The following is an 18,462-nucleotide window of genomic DNA, read 5'->3' on the forward strand; positions in this document are numbered from 1 at the left end:
GGACCGACAAATTGGCCAAGCTTGTTTTAGATCTGCACGCGCTGTGATCACTGCCGTCTCTGTGTTGGATAATAGGAGCTTAAGCAAAAGGAGTTTTCAGCGACGCACGTCCACCGGACATGAGTTCTTTGCACTTTTTTTAAAGTGCAAAGAGCTCATTTCCTGCTCATTTCCAAATTTGGTAATATCAAGACATATTAAAATATGTTTTGATATTATTACCAAATTTTTATCGCTAGGTGTCTTTACTCTTATAGAGATGCAAAAAGGCCACTTCCAGTGCTTCGCTAAAAAGCGCCTAGGCTTAAGCTCCGTGTAAATCCTGATCCGGATCGTCCCAAAGGAACGCACCTTACGTTTTTACTGAAGCAAATAAATTAGCGTGCCAACGCTTGGCTACTTCAAAAGACGTTTTGTGACGCAAGAACGTCCCGGGAATATCTCGTTTAAGACAAAGTATCGATTTGCTAATGTATACCTTGTTAAATTACCTTTGTATCATGGAAACAATACGGACCATAAAGAAATTTATGGACGTGGGGAATGTTCGAGTCGCATGAATTTTTTCTTTCTTTTTCGTTAACATATCCTTGTATGGATTTTTTCAGGCTAGTGATTAATATTTTTTTTACGCTTACTTAGCGTGCATGAATTTTTTTCGTTTAATTTTCCTTTGCACGAATGTATTGTGTTTTTTCTTTTCCACCGCACGAATGTATATTTTTTGTACCTCCCCTCCCCCGTAAGTTTTCTAATAGTCCGCCCCTAAGCTAACACGTCGCGTAGAGGGTCAAAGAACGCTCATTTTAGGTGTATTTTAAGCATGTATGCCAAAAAAGAAATACGAACTCTCCGGTACTCTAAAGATTAGAGACCTTAAAATACGCCTTTTCCGTGTACGGGTACGGGTAAATTATAGCGGTACACGTAGCCGTAAATACGGGTATATTGCCTCTGACCCGAGAGAAACGGGTAGGCTCCCGGATAGAATGGTTACGCCATCATCAAATCTGGAGATACAGCTCAGTTGCCTTTTATAAAACTACGAGGTAAACATGTTGGCTTACTCGTACCCGTAGGCCGACACGGCGTATCTTAAGGTCACTATTGTTATGACAGTCTACATGTAATCACCCACTTTTCCATGTTTATTTGCCGGCTCAGTCCTCTTTGCCCTACGTTCTAACCCTTTAACTCTCTAATTAATAGCGGAGCTCTCGCGCGCGAAGCGCGCAGCGGAGCACCATGGGTAACAAAATGTGGTAAACTACCCATCCGAGAAAATTTGGTAATCACGTGACCGTACACCGACCGCCCGCCCGACCGTCCGTCCGCACCACAGGCATACCAATGTTTACTCTCACACTTTCTAGCTACTTTGGGAGCCCAGGAGAAAGCTGATTGCACATCAATGGGCATCAACGTCGTCATCAATTGACAGCTGTCAAAACAGGGTATCCGCTGACCAGTATCATCTGACCGTATCGCGGGCTCAGGTGTCGACCCATCAAGGTCGAGTATTTTTTTGAAGTTATCCGCTGAAAATTTACTCGTTTTGAAATGATCGCAGGCTCACGCTTACTTTTTTTAATTTTTAATTCACATCAAATATGTTGTGTTTATGTCAGTATCGCCCAGCACTATAACGATTTTGATTTCAAACTGACCGCAGACGCAAAAATTCAGCCAGTTTTTTTAAAATACAGGCGGGGAAGACCTTTTCTAACCATGGTCATGTGTTGGTCACGCTCCACGTCCAATTTTTATGCTCTGATTGATTAAAATTTGACAGGTGAGTTCATGCGTAAAATTTATGCAGCATCTTGAAAGTTGTTTACTTTGACAGCTGAAGCTGACAGAGTTTTGAGTCAACTTGTGATGTTTTTAACTGTCTTTTTCCACTGGATGTAAAAAATGAAATACAGCTGCTATCAAGAGTGTTCTCTTATTCATGGCTGGTTTGCTTATTGGGTTTTTGGTTGAGAATGCGTCGCTTGTCAAAGCCGATAATCCGATTTCGGTTGGCATCGTTTTTGTTTTTCACCTTGCTGGATGCGTACGAGAATTATAAAGGCTCAAGCGATCCTTGCCTTTCTTGCTAGCTTTCAGGAGCTGCATCTCAAAATATGGTAAGCCTGAGTAATTATTGTATTTATATCTAATTTCATGAAGTCCAGTGGCACAGTTTATGAAGCTAGTTTATGCACGTTTGTATTAAGATTTGACTGAGACACTGATCTGACCTAGTATGAGGTTTGATATAAGCTTAAGCTTACAGAACTTTAAAAAGCCTTTAGTCGATATTAATTCACCGTAAATAGAACGAAAAAATTTCCGAAGAATATTTAGTTATAATTTTGGCTGTACTTGGCTGTAGAAAGAAAGCTTTGAGCGATTTTCTTGTCGTGAGTTCATCTTTGAAAAAAGGAAACACCGGGAAACCGGCGGCTTAAAACATAACCTTAATCTTTAAGCTTACTAGTGAAGACTTGAGGATTCTTAGAGACACCTAAATACTCATTTGTTTTCGTGAATGAAAATTGTTGTCTCTGTAAATGTTCTACCGAATTATATTTCTTTATTGATTGTCGGTAGTCTCAAAAGTGTAATTTTCATCGCTTTGCCGTTTGTTTTCAGGTGTTCATAAACATCGCTTGTAGGATTACTCAAAATGCCAAGCGTATCAAACGCTTTTTAAGATTACACATGGTTATAAAACCGTTAATAAAAAATAGACTCAATAAATTCTTTATCACGTTGAAGCGTGACTCTTTTAAAATTTCTTGGCAAATTTGGCGCTTGTCAAAAGTTAGAACCGGCTGGCCGTATAGGTGATTTTGGACATTTTTTGAACGTTTTCGCTAATTAAAAGTCCACGCGTGCTTCGATGGTCCTGAGCATTGAATGAATGCAATTTTTCTTGAAAAATTGTGAAATACTGCATTTTGTACGAGGTCTGCATGATAAAAACAGCGCCTCATAGTACTCTTTCTCCTCAGATGTGGTGTTTAAAAAAAAATAAAAGAATGGTTTGCACGCACCCAGATTTATTGGCAAGAATTTGTACGCTTGTCGAACGCAAACAATTCGGCCTGATTTGTTTTCCAAGAATTTGTTTTCCACGCCTTATCTACTGTGATCAAGAGCCATTATTGCTCTTAAATGTGACCGAAGACTATTTTTTTGGTGTACAAATAAGGCTATATTAACTCGATACAAGATTTTTTTCACTCCAAAATAACTTGGCTTTTCCCTCAAAGGTCACATGTATGTCTTTCAAACGTTTGAGGCTAGAACGCGAGCAAATCAGGCAGATATTACTGGACTTGGAGCGATTGACCTCTGACACGAGTTTCAAATTAGAAAATATGTTTTTAAAGCGAGCGGAACGAGATTTTCGGGTCGCGAGGCGGCCCAGCTAGCGATAAAATCGCGATAAGTCTTCGAACCGCGAGCCAAATTTTTATATAAGACGAAAGACTTCTTCGAAAGTGTAAAATATTACTTGAGAATATAAACAACAAATCTCTGTCGGCGGTGCGGTCTGGTAGGAAATCTTGTCGAGTCAATTTGACAGTTCTATTGTACTTTGAAGAAAAAACAGATGACGCTCGCGCGTGCGCATAATCGGGACACTGTCCCTTTAAGTTAACTGATTTGAGGAATACAAAATTATTGTTTGATTTAAGTTATAAATTTATTAATGGGAGCTTTGCTTTTAGCTGTGGCTAAATCTATATATTAATACATGTAGAGTCTTGTAGGGTGGTTCTAACTTTTGAGACTGTGGAAGAAATTTTATGGTGTGACCAGTGAAACCTCTTCTCTAGTACTTACACATGGTACGATTTATATTTTAGGAAAATGAAGGTTGGAATTTTTGTTTAATTTTGACAGTGCCGTTTCTTTCAGTGAAAGAGTTCATTATGAAAGCGAGGTCAGAGGTTCTTTTAGCTAAAAAGGAACAACACCAGCGAAACAAAAGTGAAACACGCACACAAGCCAACAAAATGGAACTCTGTAAAACAACCGATATCGAAAACACTGCGCAGTAAACGTTTAGAAGAAAGACTCCATGATTTTTATTTTGGAGAAAAGGGCATAAAAGGCTTCGTTAGAATAAAATGAATTCTCGGCCACAAATTAACTCATACTTTATATCTTTAAATACATCCCTCATTATTAATATCCCTTGTAAAAGTTGCGGCATTGTTGCGAGGCAAATTCCGCCTTTGGTTTACTCGACGTCTGCCTTAGCTCCAGTTTTTCTATGTATTTTATTTTTACATTCATTACTCTTATTTTTTAAGTTTTGTCTTATTTTAGTTCCTAGCTCTGTCACACCCCAACAAAGGTCTTGGCCATTATACAATAGCTGTTTAAAATCTTGTGTTAGTTGCTGACACGATAAGAAGATTTGTAAGACGATTTTCCTAATAAGCGCAATGCAGTGCAGTGTATATCTGTAGTCACGCACATCTCTCAAGGCATAAAAATGCCTTAATCTCCTAACAATAAAACTTTAGTAAACGTTGTAAGTACCATTACTTCAAGAGAGATCTTAATAGATAATGGAGCGTCTAGTTCCCATCATCATGTAGAAGTCCGCATAACTCATTAGATATTTCGTTGTATTTTTACTGTATTTTATAAGGTGGAAGTATACCGTATGAATTCGTGCTGGCATGTTGAAAGCTCCCAAAGGATTAAAACTTCAAGCAGGCAAAATAAACAGTGATTCGATTTCAGTTATTTAATAAAAACAATGTAAATACTGTCTTCATAATTTGCCAACTTGGCAAAAGCACATTTGGTCACCCTTTTAAAAGATGAATTTCGGAGTGACTATGTGGTAAGGCGTAAGGCGCTGGCTGCCTTTTTACTTGGCGAACAATTGCTGTGCGAAAAGTTCCTGGGCGCTAGTTCTGAAAAGAAAACCTCTTTTACAATCAAGGAAATCACAAATTATGGCAATCTTTTTTGCCGAACCTTCGGAACCACAAGTTAAATCAGTTCCGGGAAAAGGAAATTGAGTTCGTTATCTTTTGTCGCGGTGTACTTCGACTTTAATACCCAATAATCGTTAATTACAGTGTTTTTTTCTTCTTTGTATCCAATTTTTTTTTGGATTTCCTTCTAGATTTAACCTTTCGGTTGCCTTTTTAGTTAATTTTACCTTTGCCACGTATTTTCTATCCATAATCGCTTTGTGGTGCAATTAGATCATCACGGCAACTTTGTCAGGGTCTTGCCTGCATGAAAGGACGCTGGCTAACGTTGCATTTATTAAAATTGTTTGTTTTTAATAAATATAAATAAATCTGCAGAGGATTTTTGCTAGTGATAGGTCAGTTTGATGGGTTATTTGCCAATTAAAGTTAACGCGATTTGTTGTAGATATGGGAGTGACAAATGCAGAAAAGAACCAAGCACCGCTTCCGCCTTTTTTAGTGTTTTCGTACAGCGAAAGACGACAAAATAAACCGAGGCGTAATTCTACTGAACAGCTTTTTGTAGGAAAAATAACAAAATAACAAATCAAAAGGGATTATGGTGGGAGCTTTATAGCAAGGCGCGCAAAGTTTGGCCAAAGGGGATATTTTCAACAAAGTAACACTGGCGTTGCACAAGCCAGACTCCCTGAATATAATTTCTCCCCTCGTTTAGGCCTTATTTGGGTCATTTGCTAGTTTAACACTTTGTAACACAATGGGAGTTGCACATGCAGAAATTATAATCTTGGTGCCACCTTCAATCGCAGGTTGTTGAAACATTTTGTAGAGGGAAAGGCGAAAAATATATAAACCTTTCTACAGCTTGTTGTAAGGAAGGTAACAAAACAATAAATCAAATTTTTTTGGGAGTTTTATAGCCAGGTAAGAAAAGTTTCGTCCAAGGGTATGAACAAAGTGACACTGGGCTACACATAAAAGCAGGCAACTTCAATTTTTCTAGCTCAAACGTCATTTATGTCTAAAGATGCATTTTATAGCATCTGAACGTTAAGTATCATCTTTGAAGAGCAACTGATATTGATGACCTAATGGCAACGCGTTCTTGAAATGTTCTTCCTTGATGCGAACAGCTTGAATAACGTGCAAGACCAGCGGGTCAGGAATGTAAAATGTCCGGAAATTCTCAGACATCTAATAGAAATTATCGACGTTGCCCCAAACCAGGAATCTACTTAGTAGACGGATTGGAAAACCTTTTTGCCGATGTTAATGTTCTACCCACCTGTTAGAGGTTATTACCCTCATCCGATGATAATGGCCCGATGATATTTTTCCCTGCAACGTGTTACAGAAAGTCACTTTTGAGACGTTTCGATTATTTTGTCATCAAAAATGCGCCTTCAAACATGGACTGGCCTTTTGTTAGCAAAAGAGTGAAAAATAAGACGTCACATTCCTATGTCTTGTGTGCTTTCTTGGCTAGTCGGCAAGAGAACAAAGGGGGGCCCATTGTTCGTAAGAGGAAAGTGTAGCCTTGCCGGATTGTCATTCCTATTCATTGCTAATAATATTACTTTAACAACTGTTTACACTGTGACCAAATTAGATGACAGTTTTAACCAATCTTTCACTAGGCGTTATTGTCGGATTTTAATTATTGTAATTGATGATGATGTTGTCTTCATAAAGCGAGCTTGTGACACCAGCGATTAGAAAAGGTTCGACAGGCAATCAAGAGTTAGTCAAAGCAACGAAAAACGCTCTCCCAGGCAGAGATGGCTGAGTGTGTGGCGGGAGTAACTCTCAAAATTTTTCTCCTTCTTTTCACTGGCTTGCTTGGTAATTGCTTTGCTAAGCTAAACGTGTTCCTTGATGCTCGGGAGGTGTCGCGTTTTCTTTACGGTAAGTAATACTTATGAGTAAACACAACTACATGTCTCAGTTTAGTATGGCATTCGTGCACTCGTTTTTGAGCCAGGCTTTCGACGCTGGACTTCGTTGAGATTTTCACTTGAAAACCAAGAACAGTATCAATAATGAAAAGTGATGTACATACATATAACACGAGAAAGAAGTATGAAAATCAAATTACAGTTTTTTTCGCTGTTTGCTGCCAATTTTCTGTATATTTTTCTTAGCCAACTCTGACAAACTCGAGTCTGGAAACCTCGTTGATTATATAACCAGGTGCCCGCGTTCCTATAATCAGTTGGATAACCCTACTATCATTAATGACATTGAGATCAATCTACTGTTTTCATCAGCTTTTCAGAGCAACATGAGGTCTTTTATCGCCTTTGGATGGCTATGGGTTATTATCGTGCCAGGATACAGCTTATAGCCATCAGAGACATCCGGAGTCACGATAGTCAATACAGTGACGGGATAGTAGTTTATTTGGGTGCTAGTACAGTTTTATAAGTATCCAGTTTTCACAACTTTAACTTGCGGTATCTTATTGTCTAAAAACGTATGCAAATAAACAATCGATCAGTTTTAATTCTCATGTTCTCGATTAAAAAGGAACATTTCCCTAAAATTATGGGAGACACTGTTTCATGACTCTCCCAGTACGCGAGTTCTCCTGGTGGTTATTTGATTTAAAGGAAATTAATTTCGCATATTTTCGTAAAGCTAACTGAGAGCGCCAAATAGTTCACCATTAATTTTAATTTCATTTTAAAGTCAACTCGATTATGGAACCGCAAATCTCTCTTCCTTCTGGACTAGCTCCACCAAAAATAACATGGACCGCAAAGAAAGATTATTTTTGCCTTGGAAGTCATTTTTTATTCCTCATTTGGTCTTGCACTTAAAAAGAGAAATAACAATGTTGTAAACGAGATTCACCAAAATAATACCTGTCAGTGAGACTCGTATACTTTGCTTGAAACGGATGCTGCGTAAAGATTCACAGAACATGGACAAAGCGGCTTTATACCCTGGGAACCGTTTCTCGAAAGTTTCGGTAATTAACGGGGCAGAAAAGCTATTGTGGCTTACGTTAAAGATCGAGGTTTCAACAGTTTTGTAAATGATAAGATAAAGCTATCACTAAAGAAAACAAATGGACTGTTTTCGCTGCTAAGAAATGCAATTTGTTTTTTAGATCTTGATCTGAATATTAGACATTTTTGGGCCCGTAACGTTATCGGGACTTTCGAGAAAAGGGCCCTTGATAACAGTCGGGAAATAAGTTTTGCATGAATTGTTTATCCTAACGAAAAAACTACTGAAAGTCCAACTGCTTCATTCACTATGATGCCTTCACTTTTGACAGATTTGAACACAAACCTTTTCCTCGTCCAAAATGGAAAGGTCGCACCCATACTGAAGACACCGATTTTGTCAAGTATGATACCTCCGATTGAGCCATATATTAAGGACCTCAAGTTTAGATTCAACGCAGCTGGATCGGTAAGAATGAGTTTTCATGTGGCATACCAGGAGTAAGGAGTAATCTTTACGGCTTGGAAGGAGGGACGGGAAAAAGCTGCCTCCACCTTGATTTCGCCCGCTTGTCTCTAACCGATCACTCTTCACTGTTAGGCCTTAAGCCTCCTGATAGCTGGAACTATTTCTGAATTTAGGCTAAAGGCTGATGGAAAACAACATTTAATACGAATGCAGACTCACAAATAATGAGCAATTTCCGCTTCTCGCTCCGTTTTCCATAATTTGACTCTGACTTTGAATGAAGCTGCCAGCTGCTTTCCACAATCTCACTGGTTCAGCTGAAAAAAATCAAAATCAGTCAGTGCTACTTATTTGGCCAACGGATGGTTTCTTTTTTTAATTACTTAGGACGACCATTGCTTTAAAGTGCAAGGGTAAGCCGCGCTAAAAACAAAAATTTTGGGGCGATAATTCTCACAAGGGACCGTGCCTTTGTTTTGGTGGGTTTAACCCTTTAGTTTCATAATGTTTACTTTTGTAGCGGTCAACCATAATGTGAGTGACGTTGTAATTACCATGAACATAGCTACTAGCTATCTCTTCCTTCAAAATATTGTGGAAAAATGTTACCTCTCTATGAAAACGTAATGAAAAGCTTCCTTCATAACATGCTTAACTGAATTTAAAACCGCATTGCTAAGCCTTCCTGTGAAGCTAAAGGATAAACAAACACCGACTGAAACATTGTTTCCTTTTTTGTCTATGCTGCCTTAGTTTCTTTAGTTGTAAAATTAACTTTAAACTGAATACGTTTGTGTTTCTGCTGAGTGTCATAATAATATGTTTAAGTTAGGTCACTGAAATGTAGTGAGCAGTGGAAGCCAGGTCCGCCTGACAACTTTGCTGGTATATTTTGAGCTTTATTAAGAATATTGACGAATGGTCGTAAAGATATTTAAAAAGACTAGGCTCCATAGCGGAAACAACCCTATATACTAGTTAAATTATGTACTTAAATTTTAAATTATTTTCTTAAATGAAATTGCATTAAAAATGGTATTAATTATACTGAAATTTACGACAAGAGAACTGATGAACTGAGACGCGAGTGATTAATTGTATTAGGCAGTAAAGTAAACATCTTAGGCCCAGAGGGTGGAGACCTCAACAAAGAAGAGTCGTAAAATTGTCTGGAAACTGTGCGTTTTTTAATCATAATATCAGCCTGGGGCTTCATTGTTTACTTTGGTTGCAAGGCTTGGACCCCATTCGACCAATAATGGAAAGAAGTAAGTGTTAATGTTAGCTTAAGGAAGGGGTAGGTGGGCAGTTTCCCAGAAACCTAAATTAATCCGAAAATTTTGGTTATAAAAGTTAATAGTTAAAGTATTTCTCATTCGTGAATGATTTTTCAGGTACGGTATTCTCTGAGTTTCAAGTCGAGTAATGAAACCATCATGAGACATCCTATGACCAACATTAGGCTGAATGGACTGGTACCTAAAAGAACCAAAGGTAAGGCAGGGCTTGGCAACCAAGAAAAGCAAAAGCCCTGGGAACGAGGTTGAACACAGAGACGCGCTTGGTTTCGAAGCCATCTACAGTTGTAACCTCCAGTCCAATAGCTGCTGGAGTAGGCCATTTCCGAGGTCTAAAAACTCTCACTTTTAAAACGACGCTAATTGCAGAATTTTTCTTGTGAAAATGAGTTGTATTTGAATGAAAGTAAAAACTCATTTTCATATCAATGGCTCTGCACTTAGCCTCGCTTTGAAACAGAAAGCGTGATGTCAAATGCATGCCTAACTGAATAGTCCAGTTTCGAGTACGCTATGACTACTGAATAAAAGAAGTAAAGACCCATTTTTGCAGGCTTAGCCTCCATCTGAAGTAAATATAACGAGAAAAATACCTGTTTATAACTCTGTCTTTTGTGTATTTTAACTGAATTTCAAACACTTGCCGAAATTTGTAATTATTTCATGTTTTGTCGCGGCTAACCCTGCATGAATGTGTCGTTAATGATTGTATTCAAGGGACTTGCAAAATGTGTTCGTTACACCGGGGTTTCGTTATCTCGAGTTCCTTTTTCATATATTTTGCTTTTACTGGGGTAAAGAAAATCGTTCGTTATACCGAGGACGTAGTAGCCTGCGTGGCAGGCGTTTGAAAGGGAAGGTAAAGGAAGTTTTGGGAAAGGGAGTTTTAGGCGCGAGAGAAACGCGGACGTACAGGTTCGTTTTATCGAGGTTCCACTGTATTTTGCGCTTATGGTTCCATTTTATTCTCAATTGTGTCCGTTTTTTTCAGTTTTCTTGTGGCGATGGAAAAGTGTTTTTGCATAGGACAGAACACTAGACCTAAGGTGAAACTTGGGCAAGGATAGGTAGACCCACCTTGCTGTGAAAATCATTAAAAAATGTTATCGAAATTTACGTAAGGAATGCAATGATATCGAACATCTTGTCCCCTGATTAAATTTATTCCATATGATTTAATAATTTACCCCCGCACTATTAACTTAAATTGCACTTTAATGATCCTTCTGGAAGAAAACGTGCTCCGCGGGATAATGAACTCTTATCTTTCTTGAAGACTACCAGAGACGTTTAAATCAGACAAATCGCATTCTTTCGAACATTTGATTGTCATTAAATTTAGTCAGAGAGCCCAGATTTCTTAAATGATGTTTTTACCACGTGGAGTCTTTAGTTTTGACTTGCTAACTTTAGAAGCTGGTGAATGGGAAATGCTCGGGTTACATGTAAGATGCTAAGATGCGTTTGGAGAGATGTATGTAAAGTCATGACTGAAAATTGTGAAAAGAAAATTGTGGAATCATGAAAGTATCGCTGCGACATTTGAATGGGCCATTTTGCAGTTGTGGGCTTAGTATCCGAGCCTTTGAGCGTAAACGTGAGGACAAGGTTGACCTTGTTGTTTCTTTTCTCGTGGAGATTATACTTGAAAATTCATATAATTACGAGTTAGCATAAGAACAAGTTAAATGATTGACATAATAAAACAGGGAGGGTAGCCTTGTTTCCACTTGTAACTGTAAAATGGACTATTCCTCAAAACATCACTTTGGTATTGACAAAACCCTTGTTTGTACTTAAAGGAGCCGTGTCACGAATTGTCAAAATTCTAACAGTAGGACCTGCCACCAAATTGAGTGAAACATAAAAATAACTAAACAAAACATTAAAAGGAGGTATTAATAACACAGCAACTACAAAAGGCGGTACGGTAGCCTGCGAGCAAGTTCTCCAAGGCGCTCTAGCGGCTGGGCGGGAAAAGGAAGGAGAGCTTGCAACTCCGTCTCTGGCATTTCAATTCCACCTCCAATTTCCCTGTGGCTCCCGGTCGACTGGGCCGTCAGATTTCCGCCAATCAGCGCGAAGCGGAAACGAGCACGAATGTAAACAAACATTGAAAAACACGTCCCAACGACGTACTGTCAAACCTGCCAACAGAGCACTTGACTCCCGCCAATGCGGCCCTGTCGAATTTCCCGGGGCGGCGCCATATATGGCATGGGTTTTTGATTGGTTCCCGTCCTTGCTCCATTATGACTGAGTTTTTTGTTTCCTTTGGGTACTCCGGTTTTCCTTTCTTTCCCAAAACCAACATTTCTAAATTCCACCTCAATCTGAAATGGCAGAGCCACCGTGGGGTATTTTAATTATCATTTGCTTATTTATTCATTTATTATTTATAATAACTACTGCACGATTTACGTACAAAATAATGTAAACTGATTATATTTCTGTTTTTGTTTCGTCCAGGCTTTCGTGTGAAGTTTCCTTGCACGGGCCGGGTTACTGGGCAAACTCTGCTAACCATCAATATCAGTTTCACTGAAGTGAACGGTGACCAGATATGGGGACCACTCAGTCTCGCTCTCAGGCGATACTGCGTCTCTGGTTAGTACACAAAGCATGGTAACTGGTAACCAATAGTAGGCTAGGAAAAAATCTAATCGAGAGAGCACTCTCTTTAGTACATACGAGATGCTGTCGTCTATCACTTCAAACGCATCGTTCGATTGTCTCAGTTGGTAATTTTTCCTCCTTCCGCTTAACCAGTCAAGGTGAAGCATGGCATGTGCCCTCAGAGCGTCAGGGACTTGTTCTCAGAGAATAGCACCGGCTACAACTTCAGAGGGGCTGATTTTCACATACCCAGATTTCATTCGGTAACCTATGGGAAACACTCACTGAGATGTCTAGCAACTAAATTATGGAATAGCCTGCAGAAAAATGTAAGAAATCTACCATCGCTGCAATCATTTAAACGTCAGAACCGTCTTGTATATCTTTCGCTGAAGTTAAAGTCTGATTGTGAGAACTGCGTATTATGTAGAAACTGACACACAAGCTGACTTAATTGCTTTATTTTATTGAACATTCTATTTATTGTGAATAACTATGTCATCTTATTGTAAATAATCATATCATTTTATTGTAATCTACAGTATAATATTATAGTATATAATGTCCATCTAGTCTAGTTTTATAGTTAATAATGTTGAGCTAGGCTAGTTTTTTTCGGATTGTTTATCGTTATTTTAGAATTAGTTTTATTGCAGTGTCCCCCATTAGTAGAGGGTTTTTATCCCCGGTTAAAAATAAAGTCTTGATGATGATGATGATGATGATTCATCCGGTTTCCTCCATTTTTTAAATTCCTTGTGACTTTGGCCCCGTTTTCTAATTAAATCAAATGCTTCGTGCGTTTTTACTCCGTTCTCCCTCTTGTGTGTGTATTTTACGTCCTTAGCCTGCGCAGACAAAACTAAACATCCGGCTATTACGTCCTAATCCCACGCCGTTTCTCTCTTTCAGACAATGAGGCTTGGATCGACAATACTCGCTTCAATTCATCAGAATCTGAAGACACTTCGCCACTTCCTCCTCCTCAAGTCTGTAATAAAAAGTGCAACAAGAGACATATGATGAGGCGGTTCTGTTTGAGCGATTTTGGTTGGTAACACCATTTCTCGAACGCTTTAATTAATAATTACAGAGATCAAGGAAAGCATGTACTGCGACATGTCTCCCCGCGTGTAAGGGAAACCAAGACAGTCTTGGATTCTGGATTTCATGCCGTGAATTCGGGTGGATTCAGGATTCAAGTACTGGTTTTCGGATTCTTTTTCAGTAGAACTTAGATTCCAGATTTCAATCGCTAGTGGGATTCCGGATTCCCTGAGCCGTATTCCGGATTCCAAAGCCCAGGATTCCGGATTCCACAAGCAAAATCACCCGGATTCCGGAATACATGTGGCGAGACATGTTAGCATGAGTATCAGGCTAACATGCTGGGGGAAAGGGGAAAGAAAGACGCGAACAGGGAAGACAGCGACGGGAGGGAAAAGTCCTCTCCCTCTCTTCCCTCCCTCCCTCCTCCCCCCTGCAAGACCTACAAAAACTCCTCTCCCCTAACCCCTTACGAAGGCCTGATACTCAGGCTAGTGACATGTTAGGATATCTACAGTTTTTTGCATCTCTTGTGTTTATTTTTCGATTGATTAATTGATTGATTGATAGCGGAGCACCATGAGTCAGGAAATTTGGCTATCTAAGCATCCGAGAAATTTTAGTAGTCACGTGACCGTCCGTCAGTCCGTCCGCGCCACGGAGTAACCAATGTAAAATGGTATTTTTTAGTTTTTGTGGCACCCTGATGATAGACGTCCATGCTATGGTCAATTAACAGCCGTCAGAAAAGGGTATCCGCTCACCAATATGATTGTACCACGGGCTCAGGTTTCAATTTATTGAGGTCATGTGTTATTAACGGTTTTCCAGTGACCAGTTATAAGCATTTTATTGATCGCAGACTCAAGTTCTTTTTTTTTTCAGCAACAATTGTTTCTTGACTATTGAGCCCGTCGTCCCGAATTTAAATCTTAATTTCGGCCATACTTGTAAATTGCCAATTGGTACTTTGCCTCCCATCAATTGTGATTTCTAACTCTGGTGGTTCGTTTCTACGTTTCTTCACTCATTCAAATATTTCTCTATTCACTATCGTCCTTCGACGGCTCCATGAATGCCTCCATGTAACTGAGAAATTAACTTTTTTATTTAGAAAGTTCAATACCAAGATTACAGATCGTGTCGTCATTCTTTTACATCAACAGTCATCAAGGCCCGGATGGAGAATGAAATTATGAGAAACGGCCTGCACGGTTTGCGAGTTCGAGTCTTGCGTACGTATAAAGAAGGAAAAGTTCAGGTAAACAGAAGACAACTACTGGAGAAAAGGGGCCAAGAAATCACTTGCAGCTGTAGTAATCTGAAGCCAAACAAAGTGTATGTTATCCTTGGCAAAGAGGATAAGAGGAAAAGAGTGCTTTACATTGACAACTTTTCAACTGCCCTTGAGTGGTCAAAGAATGGGAAAGCCCACCTTCGAGCTTACAGGAAGAAATCCTCTTGCCCAGTGAGAAGGTCATAATCATTATTAACTCTTTAATTCCCGGTGGTGATCAAGATCAATTTTTTCCTAACAATATCCATACATTGTCAAGAGTTACGTTAGGAGAATTAATAAAATGATCACCCAAGGGAAAATGCCTTGATCTATCATCAAATTCTCTCAACTACTTCTTTAAGGAAATGTATGGAGATCAGTTTGGAGAAAATGTATGTGGATACTGGGGCTTAAAGGGTTAACCAAATGAAAAGGAGGAAAAGGAAACAACTGAACAAACGAAGAAGCAATTTTACTTTTGTAAACACCTTTTCTTAGAGTTATCGATTTCATTTCTAGTTGCGTGCTGTCCAAAGAGAAAAGAACATTTTTAACAGAGGTAACATACTTTAGTAGTGGTAAATGACTTACCTGAGGAAGTACTCTCTAAGAATATTATAATTGCTTTGCAGTAAAACCCAGCAATTTTAAAAACTCGATGATGAAGCTCCTTAGGTCGTTTAGCCGAAGTGGATAATTAATAATAAGCCATAGTAACTAATGTATATAATGTACATAATATTGTAACTAGGGTAGGTGCCATCTTAACTCTCTGGGACGGAGGGGGCTTAATGCAGTGCCCCCCCTGGTTTCTCACTGTGTTATCATGCCTTTGAAGCCTACCTTACAACTAACGCAACAATTCGACTGCTGCAAGTTTACGAGCCAGAGCCGAATTTTAAGGTCCTCTTGTTCACATGGCGCTACAACGGTGTTGACATGTAACCCTGTTTTTCCGAAAGAATGAATGCAAAAGGATATGAAGCTGAGTGTGATATTATATGATATTATACAAAATAACACCCTCCGAGATCTGCATAATTCTTTATATTATGTGAATGCTGAATCCAATAATTGTTTTATTATTGATTAAAAAAATTCAAATGTCTCGATCGATGTAGTAAGTTCCCGTCTTCATAACTTGGCAAATTCAAACGTCAAATGAATAAAGGGATTTAAGCCTCCTTGCCAGCTTGTTTTTTGTACCCTTATTATAAAGAGAACCTTTGGCTAAATTCTGGGGTCATCAATTGAGCTATGTTTGCCAGAGCGCTTAAAGAAATAAGGAACATGGATGTGTTTGGGTATAATTTTGGCCACGCAAGATGGCCGATTTGTTGATTAAATGCAACATCTGCAAACATATTTAATTAGCTATGATTATTTGATTTTTTTACGCTCTGGCAAAGGTGAGGTCGGAGAAAAAAAGGCACCCAGCGTAAATAAACTACTATTAAGAAAGAGGCGGAGGAGGGGAGGAGGAGGATCAAATTCGCAAAGCTTGTTATGTCTGGAGACCAAGAGTAAGACTTCGGGGAACCCAGCTTGTCTTATACCCTAACCTTAAATGAAGTCGAGGCTAAATACTTTTCCGGACGAGCTCGTCACTAGCTGTAGTTTTACAGCAAGTAATATTCCGGCAAGTAATTTACCAGCTAGTGATTTCCCGGCTACTAATTTTACGATTGATCTCGTGAAAGTCGTGTGATCAATACTTGACTATTTTGTGTCAAATTGGACCCTGCTCACAGCTCTTCCCTGCCGATTACTTACGTTAAAGGTGAATGCGTGACTAGAAAACATAAAACATAAAACATGAATATAAATCGATTACAAGTATACTACCAAGAATATACACATAATTGCAATAGCATTGTCACAGAAAAACGCAAAAAGAAAAAAAAGGAAAATAAAAGAAGCTACATAAGAATTAATTAGACTTACTATAATAAGCCACGCTATAGAGTTCATCAACTTGCCACATTTGCATTTGTTTTTACGCTTAAAAACCCCTATGCTGCAAATGAATGTATCCTAGAGTCTAGTAGAAAGTCTAATTTTTGGCGGCGTTCTCCCTTTTTTTCTTTCCATTTGAGCATTTTTCAAAGACAATTATTGCAATGAGGTGTATACTTGTATATATAAAAAGAGTGTACTTTTTCAAACCTTTCTTTAAAAAAATAACACCTCGAAACAGCATTATTGATTGCAGCGTAGATGCTGTTTAAGAAAATCAATTTCACGCCTTTTGACCACTGTGTCAGAACAAAAGGCGCAAAACTGCACTGAGACGGTTCTTAAACGTATACGTGTTAAACTTATTTTAGACGTTTACTTAGGGTATAAATATATAAACTGCAAAAACTGCTCAGTCTGAGCGTCCTTATCGCGTTTTGTAGAATTTATGGCTGAAGTAGAACATTCACAGGAAAAATGTTCCATTATGTTTAATCAGGTAATGTTAAAATTCATATTTGCCGTTCTATAAATAAGCTATAAGTCGCTCATTCAGGATAAGTAATCCGCAATTCGCGCCGCACTCTAAGTCGCTGTCAGTAATAGGACCTTTAACGGGCTGTTCTTCCGCTTGAAACATGATATTCAAATTAACTACGAATCGGATCGATTTCCGGCTTAAAAAAACCTTTGAATCTAAGTTCTCAAGTGAACTTTATAAGGGCAACTTTTATACAACCACTACTGCTTCTTCCGGCGGAAACTACTGTCCCCGTGTTGTGCCGCTCTAGACGCAGGCTCAGCGAATACTGACTTCTTTTTCTCCAAGGAAGGGTTTGATGCCACTGGTCTGCAATAAACCCATGCCCTAAATCACCAATCTAAGCAATTTCAAACCGAATAAACCGAAGGTAGTTTTAGTCTGTTTACTCAGTTAAGTGCGTCTCTCATGCCAGTGCTGTGATCATGTCTTCAATTCAAGAGGCTGTGATTTTTCTAGTTCGATTTATTTGGGTTTAAAATGCCAATTATGCGTCCATATTCGCTATGAAGCTTACGAAATTACTTGTGAATGACAACCTCACAGCTTCGCGTCAAAAAAAATTTGTCCCCCAAGCATTTAAATTGCAAACGTTCGATTTACAATCAACAAAATTGACTGACTTTGAAAAACTGTTAGGTAATAAACAAGTTTTCGCCAAAAAGCACAATTGCAATCAGTCTCAATCTTCATCAGGTTTGCTCATCCGTGGCTCCTTTTTTATTTGCTATGTTACCTGTACCTTCCTTTAAACGTTTTGAGCCACTATTTTTATGTTTTCACTCAATTTGGTGCCAGTTTCCGCTGTCTGATTTCTTGACACAGCCTTTAAGTGCCAGTGTGTCGTAAACATGTCTTAACCATTAACCTGTTGTAGAGAACATTTAATTGCATGCACAGAGTTTCGATCTCTAGCCTATATTCACATAGCACAATTTTTTGGGTGGTTAACATGTTTATTTTCGTCCATGACACAATTTTCTGACAAAGTTTTGACTAAAAGGATGGTTTAATTTGGCCATCATGGGTTTACGAAAAGGGCTTGTCAGCATCATGATATACTGTATTAGTCAGCCTCTCTTCCTGTTTTACCTACAGTCTACCACTATTAATTTAGTATTGCATTTTTATCTCAGACACATAAATACAGAACTCCTTGCTTCTTCCGTTAGTTGATACAACTTTAACACTGGCCAACTGTACTAGTGCTTCTTTACTTCCGGTCAGAAACAACTTTTTGTTTTTACGCTTCAAAACCCCTATGCTGCAAATGAATGCATCCTAGAGTGGTTTAGTAGAAAGCCTAGTTTTTGGAAGCGTTCCCCCTTTTTCTTTTCATTTGAGCATTTTTCT

The 18,462-nt window shown here is 38.8% G+C and overlaps 1 protein-coding gene across 1 annotated transcript; it reads left to right on the forward strand.

Moving 5' to 3' along the window:
* The first annotated feature begins 6,027 nt into the window (after nucleotides 1-6,027).
* LOC140937116 (inactive tyrosine-protein kinase RYK-like) lies at nucleotides 6,028-15,819 on the forward strand. Its single transcript, XM_073386648.1, has 6 exons — nucleotides 6,028-6,857; nucleotides 8,236-8,372; nucleotides 9,767-9,866; nucleotides 12,140-12,277; nucleotides 13,199-13,336; nucleotides 14,500-15,819. The coding sequence occupies exons 1-6, from the start codon at nucleotides 6,731-6,733 to the stop codon at nucleotides 14,814-14,816; spliced, it is 957 nt and encodes a 318-aa protein (XP_073242749.1). The 5' UTR covers nucleotides 6,028-6,730; the 3' UTR covers nucleotides 14,817-15,819.
* The last annotated feature ends 2,643 nt before the right edge of the window (nucleotides 15,820-18,462 follow it).

This window comes from Porites lutea, chromosome 5, assembly GCF_958299795.1.
Source record: "Porites lutea chromosome 5, jaPorLute2.1, whole genome shotgun sequence".
Lineage (NCBI taxonomy): Eukaryota > Metazoa > Cnidaria > Anthozoa > Scleractinia > Poritidae > Porites > Porites lutea.

Bases quoted from the DNA above. Each gene is read 5' to 3' on its own strand.
- LOC140937116 (XM_073386648.1), top strand. From the start codon at position 6,731: ATGGCTGAGTGTGTGGCGGGAGTAACTCTCAAAATTTTTCTCCTTCTT. The intron at 6,858-8,235 runs GTAAGTAATACT...CACTTTTGACAG, and splicing joins GGTGTCGCGTTTTCTTTACG to ATTTGAACACAAACCTTTTC. The intron at 8,373-9,766 runs GTAAGAATGAGT...ATGATTTTTCAG, and splicing joins GATTCAACGCAGCTGGATCG to GTACGGTATTCTCTGAGTTT.